This window comes from Urtica dioica, chromosome 1 (assembly GCF_054948205.1).
Source record: "Urtica dioica subsp. dioica isolate 48M chromosome 1, U.dioica_male_clone48M_v1_H2, whole genome shotgun sequence".
In the NCBI taxonomy this organism is placed as follows: Eukaryota; Viridiplantae; Streptophyta; class Magnoliopsida; order Rosales; family Urticaceae; genus Urtica; species Urtica dioica.
In genome coordinates, this window is record NC_142756.1 from 16200674 (window position 1) to 16211656 (window position 10983).

At 36.2% G+C, this 10983-nt stretch overlaps 1 protein-coding gene across 1 annotated transcript; it reads left to right on the top strand.

Moving 5' to 3' along the window:
• Positions 1-3580: 3580 nt before the first annotated feature.
• On the top strand, positions 3581-5880 carry LOC149407525 (polygalacturonase-like). Its single transcript, XM_089620577.1, has 9 exons — positions 3581-3772; positions 3876-4007; positions 4108-4275; positions 4389-4409; positions 4511-4718; positions 4823-4904; positions 4993-5101; positions 5182-5298; positions 5441-5880. The coding sequence occupies exons 1-9, from the start codon at positions 3581-3583 to the stop codon at positions 5660-5662; spliced, it is 1251 nt and encodes a 416-aa protein (XP_089476703.1). The 3' UTR covers positions 5663-5880.
• Positions 5881-10983: the final 5103 nt, after the last annotated feature.

Consider the following 10983-nt stretch of genomic DNA (forward strand, 5'->3'; position numbering starts at 1 on the left):
CACCATCATAAACATTGAGGCCAGGATCGACATGACCGATGGGGAAGGCCAAAACACCACTGGAGACGACAAACTCAACGGTGGTGGAACGAAATCCATCGGGGCCAAACTGCGGGGGGCGACGCTGGCAAACAAATAGATTTGGTGAGGGATTCTGTATTAACTATGCAGAAGGCTTACATAGGGCAAAGAGCCCAGGTTGTCGGGGTTTAAGAACGGATTGAGAGAAACTCCAGTGATAACACCACCAAAAACCTCTTGAGTTTGTCAAGAATAATCAACCAAAAAACACCTGCAAACACCCACACACAGAGGAGGAAGCGTCTTGAAAACAACCGGGAACTTCGCTGGAGAAGCCAAAAGCCGGCATGAGAAAGGTGGAAAGTGGCAAGGCAAATTGGTGGAGATCTAAGAAAAATGGATTATTTGAGAGATTGAGACTAAATTAATAAGCACCCCGGCGGTTAGACTAGGGCGGTGGCCAAAACCTAGGGAGGAGAAGGCGGCTGTAGAAGAAAAGAGAAGAGTAGAGAGATAATTAGAGTTTTATTTAATTCAATTTCGATAACGGTTTGTTTTTCTGTTTTGGTGCAGACGAACTCACATTTTATTGTTTTGTGCAGTTTTTAGCCAAGTCATTGTATATTATATTTGCTGTAAAAAAATTTGAATTAATACTGCAATCTTTTTATATTTATCATATTCATATTGATATAATGAAAATATCCTACATAATTTGCTATTGATTATAGATAAAGAAATTTTCATCATATTATAGCAAAAAATTAAAAATATTCCTCAACAGTAATTAATAATGATATTTTAGGGTGACTTGACATGCCTATAGTACAAGGAAAACTTGATAAACTAAGCATAAAGATACTTCACATTTGATAATCAAGTTCCATATTAAACATTTTAAGAAAATCAAACTTTTTGATAGATAAAACATCTAAAATCTCATTGTTATAAAACTTCGAAACAATTAGAAAGACGAAAACAAAAACTTTGAAAATAAATTTAAGTGATTTTGTAGTTTTTTGCCTTAATCGTTTTAACCGTTTCAAAGGTTTTGCTTTTATTTTTCTAGTGATTTGAAGGTTTTTGCCTTCATCTTTCTAATAGTTTCAAAGTTTTTTTTTATAAGGATATTTAAACTTGAATTTTTAAAACTGTTTAACATGAAACGTAGTTTTCAAATGTGAGATAACTTTATTAAAAAAAAAAAATTATTCCATCTAACGTATTCCCCATAGATGCAGGAATAGCGACATGAATTAAATGTCCAGTCCAAGCCAAGGAGCTTACTCCGAATAGTCATAGAAAATGATGATTGAGACGAGACCATATTTCATGAATATGATATATATCCAGTGTGATGTATGAAATATATAACAAAGGCGTGAAGTGTCAGAGTATTTCTATTGATCGGTCATATCATATAAGCCCGAGTCGGACATCCAATTGCTTCAATTTAAATCATTTGAAAAGGTGTCCTAGATATTATACATAAAAAAAAATGTACAATCAAATCTACTTATCAATTCAACATAAATCAAGAGGTGATGCAGGTCCCAATAAGGAGACTAAATCAATCAAAGCCCTTAATTTTTTTTTTTGGTTTCTATTTTTATTAGATTAATTTCTATTAATATATGATAAAAAAAATATATATGTACAAGTGGTGGATACATCCTGTCTACTCGCACATATCATATACATCATGACGATCTGAGATTTAAGCTACTTAGGCAATGGTCTAATGCCCTAAATTTTATGCGTAAAAAAAAACCTCAAATTTTAGGAAAAGAAGCTTCAATTTTTTTTAAAAAAAATAAATTATTATACCTTATTTTTCTTAATATATGTTTAAAAAATCCTAATTATTTTGCTCTTAGGTCAGATAATATTTTGGACCGCCCTTGTATACATGTACTATTTGCATACGTAAAGGAAACAAAAAGTCCATTTTGTCAGAATCGGATGTTATTAAACTATAATATATTTTGACCATGGAAAATCAACTTATGAAGATATATGTCTGATGTGTATTCTGAAATCTGAATTGAATAAACAGCCACAAAATCAGCAACCTGAGATTCACTTAACACACAAATTTTGCGTGCTAAAAAATATGGGTCAAAGTCAATCTAATACATGAGCGAAGAAGAACTCGCTTTTCATGTTCAAAGAAAGCGAAGAAGTTTCTTTTGGTTGGAGCGTGGCCAGCATAATGAAAAACTAGTTCTTGGACTCAAGTTGATTGTGTACTTTTATGTATTATATCATGCGTTATGCTAAGTGGGGTTTGTCTAATTATTAGATATATCTAGTATAATAGGTTTGACAATATTATCAAGCCTAATTTTATTTTCTTGCTATATGTCAAATAGTTTGAGGTCAAAAGAGAACACACATGAGACTGTCGAAACCGAGTTGAAATCTCAGGCTAATCTTCCAATCAACACTATGAACATGTGGATTAATACCAACAAAATATATAAATATGCATTACCTTATTTTGGCCTAATACTTGTGACTAATTGCAAAAAATAATAATTGATTTATTTCTTAGCAGATTTTATACAAGTAATATATTTGTGTTATGAAACGTTGCCTATATTTTCTAAATTAATTGTTTAAAATGACCAAATTAACATAGAATAATATACATTTTTAGTTAACTTCTGTAATATATATATATATATATATATATATATATATATATATATATAAAACAAGCAATATATTTCCCACGTTGTTGCCGAATAATTAATATATTTTAATCTGGATGAAGAAATATATAGAGACACGTTCAAAAATATTTAGATTTGCAAAAATGTATTTAAAGTTTTTTGAAGATATTTTGATCTTTCTGATAACAAAAAATAAAAATAAAAATCGGAACGAATGAACACGATTTGTGTTTAAATCAGTCCAATCTCTTATTTTTTTCTTAAAAAACAAATCACAAAACAATGTTCATTGAACAGTGATGTTTTGTTAGTATCCACCCCTCCTTTACTTTATATATTATATATAATGTAAATAGATCACGCTTTCGGACAAGGAAATAATAATTAAGAAAATAATCATTTAATGGTTATGTTCCAAAAATTAAACTTAAATAAATCTATTGACTGTGTATGTGAAAACATAGTAAACAAATCTGAGAATAAAATTTCATACTTGTGTGCCTGTTTATTGGTAAACAAGCACGATCACAATCCTCCACTAATATATATATAGCTAACTTCTGTTGAAATTCCTTTCACTATTTGGTTAATATTAAGCCATAATTGTAAGAGGACCAAACTTGGCTATACCGGTCAATTACTAATACTTCTCTCTCATACATTCGATCACATTCCACTATGGTTGTATTGAAACTCTAAAGCTCCACTTACTATTTCCTTACTATATATACACAAGAAGAGATAGTCTTCATCACACAATAAAATAAACAAATCAATTCACTCATTCTCATATTCTCTCAAGTCATATAGCCTACTCTTTCTCTCCAACGAAAATACTTCTAAAGATGTCAATAACAAGAAACTATTCACTCCTCCCTTCACTAATGCTCATACTACTTGTTTCTCTTTCATTCTCTCTCGCCCTAGACGAGTCTTTAATAAGCCCGAAATCTAAAATTCGAAATGCAAATGGAATTATGACAAGGCTTAGCCGAGCAATCACGCCTTCACCGAAGAGTGTATTCATTAACGTGGATGGTTTTGGCGCTAAGGCTGATGGAACAGACGATAGCCAGGTAAATTACATTGAAATTAAATTAGTGATATGCTTAATTGATTCATTGATTGTGTAGCTATTAAAGTATGTTAATTGATTATTTTCTACTTATATTAAAAAAGGCATTCAACAAGGCTTGGAGTAGGGCTTGTTCCTCTAAAGAAGATAGCATAATTTATGTGCCAAGAACCAAAGTTTATCACCTTAAGCCAATCAAGTTTTCAGGGCCTTGCAAGTCCTCCATTACAATGAGGGTGAGTTTGTATTAGTAATTAATGAATCAATTTTTTTATATTAAAGTTGATTAACTAATAATTAACAAGATTTTTAATGATTGTGATGAATTATGAATAGATTTCGGGGGTGATAAAAGCGTCGCCACATCATTCGGATTACGAAAGCGACAGAAGGCATTGGATGGTGTTTGAGGGAGTTCATAACTTGAGAGTTGAAGGTGGTGGCACTATCAATGGCAATGGAAGGAAATGGTGGCTCAACTCTTGCAAAATTAATAAAGCACTTGTAAGTGCTCAATTAATATATATTTATATAGTTAGTGTGATCTTATTTTAATCATGCATATATACATGGGTTCTATAGCTAACTATCTTCGTTTCATTTTCTTTGTCCAACAGCCTTGCAAGCGTGCCCCAACTGTAAGTTGAATTAAATTTAATAATCCTTTTGAATTAATTTATTATTTCAAATGGAAATTAGTCTTATATATTAATAAACTTTTTATTTTTAATTGATGTAGGCTGTGACATTTTATGAGTGCACCAATCTAGTAGTGGCCAATTTGAGGTTCAAAAATGCACAGCAAATGCATTTAACATTTCAGAAATGTTTGAATGTAAAAGCGGTGAATCTGAAAGTAATTGCACCCGGAAACAGCCCCAACACCGATGGAATTCATGTCACCGCAACTCAAAACATTCACATCATGAATTCTCTCATAAGAACAGGTGAGATTTACTATTCCATGCTCTATTATTTTCTACGTACTAATAATTTGTTGATAAATATATATACTTGATTTTTTTTTAATTACTTTCTCCTATATGTGAAGGTGACGACTGTATTTCAATAGTGAGTGGATCAAAAAATGTTAGAGCTACAGACATAATTTGTGGACCTGGCCATGGGATAAGGTATTTATTTATAAATTGGCATTTATGAATACAATTTTTTATATATAGTGACATCTCGGTTCTTAATAACTAATATACAATCATTCAGCATTGGAAGCTTAGGAGCTGGGAATTCAGAAGCTGAGGTTTCAAATGTGTTTGTGAATAGAGTCAGATTTACAGGAACTACAAACGGAGTGAGAATTAAGACCTGGCAGGTAAATAAATAATATCTATCGAAATTCAGTTTTATTTATAAATAAAAGTATCATTTGATTCAGCGTCATTTTTATTGCAGGGAGGTTCAGGATATGCGAAGAACATAATATTCCAAAACATATTAATGAGAAATGTGAGCAACCCAATTATCATTGACCAAAACTATTGTGATCAGCAGGAACCATGTCACCAACAGGTAATTAATTATTTCTACCAAATATAATATGAATATGATCATCATGCTCCCTTTATTTTTGTATAACCCTAATATTGTCGTTCATATTTAAGTAAATACAAAAAATGTTAATATATTTATCTATGGAATATATATAATATAGGCCTCAGCCGTGGAGATAAGCGATATCAAATACATAAATATAAAAGGGACAAGTAATTCAAAAGTGGCTGTGAAGTTGGATTGTAGCAAAAGCGTCCCATGCAAAGGCGTTTCTCTTCACGACGTGGGGTTCGGGCGCGAAGGAGACGACGGTCACGTTGAAGCTTCTTGTCAAAATGTGAAGCTCAACAGAATTGGAAGTGTTTTTCCCAAATGCTCTTGATTTTATTTATTTAATTATAGTTAGCTTTATTCATCAAATTGGCCCTATGGTAATTGTTACCTATATGTGGCCTCATATTTTTCTTTTTTCTTTCCCATTATTTTCTTTCTTGATTATACGTATCCATTCGTTTTACACATTTTATATTATTTTAAGGACTTGGTCAATTGTTGATTAGGATTTCTTGTATTTGAATTGTTTTAAACCTTAAATTAATGGTCCGAATTAATTTTTTTTTTTTTATTTTTTTTTTTTATAGAAATTTACTAAAAATGAACATTTTTTTATGCTATGGGCTACATCGTTTCAAAATAAAGAAGAAAAAAATGGGGACGAAGACCAAATTACTATTTTTCTTGTACCTACAAGGACTAACTGAGCAATATTAAGTACCATATTAGCGATGATAAAAAGTCAAAGGTCAATTAAAACATACTAAAAAATAATTACCATGACGCAAATTTAGTATATATACAAGCACGAAGCCGATCTGACCCGAAGGTGTCGCCGATGGTTTGATGTTTTCGAAGGCACAAGCGTGCCGAATTTTACACGCCGATGGTCTTGCACCTTAATGCTTGCTGATAGTTGTGCACGAGGCCACGTCGGAGGTCCCACGAACTCGTCTCGCCAAAGATTTGAGGTCGCTGATAGTTATTTTGAGCTTCGCGCCAAAAATATGGCTGATGATTCGATGGTCCATGATTATGCCGATATGGTTTGGCCCGCCGAGGATTTTGCTCGACAATGGTCTTAGGACGTTGGAGATCCAAGCTTCAAACTCTGCCGAAGGTTTCATGGACTCGTGTTACCGATGGTACGGACCTCGTCTATCTTGCCGATAGTCTTGTGTACATATATATACATATATATTTATATTTATGTATATATATTCTGTTAGAAATATTAAAATTATTTTGGGAATAAAGATAGATTATTATTAAGGGGAAAAAATGAAACGAAAAATTACAATTAGATTAAATAACGATGAATAGCAAAATAATAAAGAACCTTCACCGAAACAAGATGAAAAGAAAGTAAAAATGTCAAGGACTGTTGGACAGTTTCCTTGAAGCTTTGTTGCTCTCCCACCGGTACAGGAACACTTGAGCAAGGCTTCCCAGGATACAACGATAAACTCGACGAACAATGGTACCACAAAGTACGTCGAACAACGAACTAGAACCGAGGCAGAACTATCACCAAACTCTGACAAAAGAAGAAAAAAAAATTTCTGGGAACAACAAGAGAGAGAGGGAACAGTAGGGAATATGAAGGAATATCAACTTTTGGTCTATTCAAATGAGAGAAAAGAATGAAGCTCAACGGACAAGCACTTTGCTTCTGATGCAAAGTGGTATCCACCTCTACTACAAATTAACATATTGGGTGCGGAAGGGTATTGGGTGCGACATGTCGCACCTAATAGTCGCACCTAAGCTAATATTAGGTGCGACATGTCGCACCGGATACTCCGCCAAATGACTAAAAATTTCGCTAAGTTTTAGTGGTATCCGGTGCGACAGTGTCGCACCGGATATGGTTTCGTAGCATCTATTACTATTAGGTGCGACAAGTGTCGTACCCAATAGTTTTAAAATTTAAAGTTGTCAGCCATATTCCCCCGAAATTTTTCGGGTTTCGGATTTCATATTCGGTGCGACATTGGGTGCGACTTGTCACACCGAATATGTGTATTAGGTGCGACATTGTCGCACCGAATAGATTTAGGGTATTATAAATACCCGAGACTCCTTCTTCCTTACCCGAGTCTTCAAATCCCTCTCTCTCAATCTCACTCTCTCTCTCTCTCCGACCAGCCTCCACTCGGCCTATCTCCGGCGACTTGCGTCCTCTCCGCCGTGAATCTCGCCGTCCTCCAAGGTACGCCTCTCTCTCTCTCTCTCTCTCTCTCTCTGTCTCACCCTCTCTCTCTCAATCTCATTCTGTCCTCTCTCCGACCAGGCCCGTCCCGCCGTCCACGACTATCTCCGCCCCCGCCCCCGTGACCAGCACCCATCCCTCCTCTTCGCCATCTCCTCGGCCCTCCCGCTGCCGACCAGCCTCCACTCGGCCTATCACTCTCTCTCTCTCTCCGACCAGCCTCCAGTCGGCCTATCTCCGGTGACTTGCGTCCTCTCCGCCGTGAATCTCGCCTTCCTCCAAGGTACGCCTTTCTCTCTCTCTCTCTCTCTCTCTCTCTCTCTCTCTCTCTCTTTCTGTCTCACCCTCTCTCTCTCAATCTCATTCTGTCTCTCTCCGACCAGGCCCGTCCCGCCGTCCGCGACCATCTCCGCGCCGCCGCCCGTGACCAGCACCCATCTCTGCTGAACCCGCTTCCGAGTCTCCTCCGACAGCCCCCTGCGAGGCACCTTGGGGAACGGCAGCCACCACTTGTCCGCTGTTGAACTCCGAGCCCCCCAAATCCGTCCAGCTTTTGCAGGTCGGAGCGTCGCCTTGGGACCATCACCTCGAACACCCCTCCGCCGGACAGATCATGCACCATCGGCCTCAGCTCCACGATTGACTTGCTCACGTACAACAGCCACTCCCTCGGCCCAGCCCCCGACCCATCCTCGGCCCTGCCCGACGTTTTCTTGGTGACTACATTACCCTAAAACTAGTCACATAGACACTCGTTTTCTTGGTGACTAGCACAAGTTAAGCAAAATGATGACCAAAACTGAAGGAAATAATTTTGTATTGACTTGAAATATTATAGATTTCAATAGAATATTCATTAATAGATTTTAGCATGTTTGTGACATTTGGTTGTGACTTGTGAGCATTCTTATTAATTTATTTCACGATGTATGTTGCCGCAGCTCGTCCCCGACTTGCCGCAGCTTGGTCATTCGCAGCCCCGCGTCGTATCTCGTTGCCTCGTCGTCGCCTCGGAAAAGGTTAGTTATTTGTAATTAGTAATATTTTTAGATTATTTCATATAGATTAATTAGTAATATATATGAAAATATAACTTTGATTAGATGTTAACACGTTTAGTTAATTAATTAGTAACATGTTTAGTTAGATTAATTAGTAATATATATGAAAATAGTATCATGTTAGATTAGATGAAAATATAACTTTGATGAAAATAGTAACATATAGTAATTGTCAAATTTTTTTAATAATATGTAACATGTTAGATTAGATTAATTAAGTTAAAAGTAATATATTAAATTAATTAGTAACATGTTTAGTGTAATTTAATGTAATTGTAACATGTTTTGTTTAAGTTGATTGCAATTTGTTGAAAATTTGGTTAATTAATTAATTTAATACTTTTTTAGTTAGATTAATTAGTAATATATATGAATATATTTTAAAATGAATTAGTAACATGATAAATTTAATTTAAACTTATTGAAAATTTATTGCAACCGAGCTACGGAGGTTCAGTTTAGTATTTAGTATGTTAATAGGATAGTCTTGGTTGGTTATATATGTGTTTTTTTTTTAAATTGCAGATTTTGGTTAGTCAATATTTTAGGGGAAACTCTGCCGAATTTTCGGTAGAATAAAACGTATTTGTAAAAAAAATTAACTCTTCCGATAATATATTTTAACGAATTAACTAATTTGTCGAAATTAGTTAACTCGTTAATGAAATCAGTAGTGAATTTGTATATAATAACGAATTCTAACCATTTTTCAAAATTAATACATGTCCTTCACAATTTCTCTTTCATTCTTACAAATTCGCTCTCGAATCTTTCAAATATTAACGATTCACTCTCAATTTCCTAACAATTCATCACTCTCAATTTCATAACAATTCACTCTAAATTTCAAATATTAACGATTCACTCTCAATTTCCTAATAATTCACTCTTACAAAATGAATTCTAACGATTCATTTTTATCTCTCAATTTCCCGTCTCATTCAGAAGAATGTCAAATCCAAGTAGGGACTGGATTACCGAGAACAATCGGTCGAGTTTGCAATATAAAACAAGGGTTAACGAGTTTATCCGCCTTGCAAGCAAACTCCAGAACGAAAATGGTCATTATCGTTGTCCTTGTAAGTCTTGCAATAACGTGAGATGGCTGGACATCGGGGTCTTAAAGAATCACCTTTTGAACAAGGGGTTTACCCCGGGATACATCGAATGGTACCATCACGGCGAACGTCATGTGCTTACCCAAGTAGAAGATACCAGCGAGACTAACCAGAGAGGAGTCGGTGGATTGCACGATGCTCTCCATGATATAATGGATCACGAGGACTTCGACGATTTTACGGATCCGATTCCGAGTGAAGTACGTGCAGATGAGCAAGTGGAAGAGTTGTTCGTCGATTTGGAAGCAGAATTGTACCCTGGATGTAAAGAGTTTTCGTCTTTGTCGTTCTTGGTTTCGTTGATGCACATCAAAGTCACGAACCATTGGACGAACAAGTCGTTTACAGAATTATTGCAGCTCTTGAGGAAGTCTCATCCAATTGGTAACCGAATTCCGGAAAAACACTACGAGGCAAAGGCGAAGCTGAAGCGTTTCGGCATGGGATACGATATGATCGACGCGTGCATCAACGATTGTGTGTTATTTCGAAAAGATCTCGAGAAAGCTGAAGTATGCCAAATTTGCAATGAGAGCAGATGGAAGCCAACCGGGAAAAATGTATCACAAAAGATATTACGATACTTTCCCTTGAAAGATCGATTGAAGCGATTGTACGCTTCTCGACACACGTCGCTTGAGATGCAGTGGCACGAACGAGATCGGGTCAAAGAAGAAGGCGTTTTGCGACATCCTGCGGATGGTTCGACGTGGAAGAATCTAGATGAGAGATACCCAAATTTCCTTGCAGAGCCTCGTTACGTACGTCTGGGACTAGCTTCTGATGGGTTCAACCCGTTTGGGGAAATGAGTCTAGCGTATAGTATGTGGCCCGTGGTACTAACTGCGTACAACTTGCCACCTTGGTTGTGCATGAAAAAAGAGTACTTGATGCGTACAACCATAGTCGTCGAATACTAATTAAATAGTAAAAATACTAACTACAATTCATTTTGCAGGATGTCTACTTTAGGTCAGGACCCATCAGGAGGAGAGCGCGACCCCCCGCAGATGCCGAGGAAGAAGCGGGGACCAACGACTGGCCTCGTTTCTGCGAGAGCTAATGTTGGAACCCCTAGAGCGAACACAGTTCACTACGATCAGATTGCGCAGGCGTTCTACCAAGACGTCAGGGAGCAAAATCCGTTGATCGGGACGTTCCAAAACCGATTAGGAAACCTGATCAAGAGTACCATTCCAGTCGACCTCCCAGACTAGAATCATGTGCACGCGCAGAGTGTGGCAGTTCTTATGACTTC

Coding starts and splice junctions, on each gene's coding strand:
- LOC149407525 (XM_089620577.1), top strand. CDS start 3,581: ATGCTCATACTACTTGTTTCTCTTTCATTCTCTCTCGCCCTAGACGAG. Junction 4,410..4,510: donor CTTGCAAGCGTGCCCCAACT/GTAAGTTGAATT, acceptor TAATTGATGTAG/GCTGTGACATTTTATGAGTG. Junction 4,719..4,822: donor GAATTCTCTCATAAGAACAG/GTGAGATTTACT, acceptor CTATATGTGAAG/GTGACGACTGTATTTCAATA.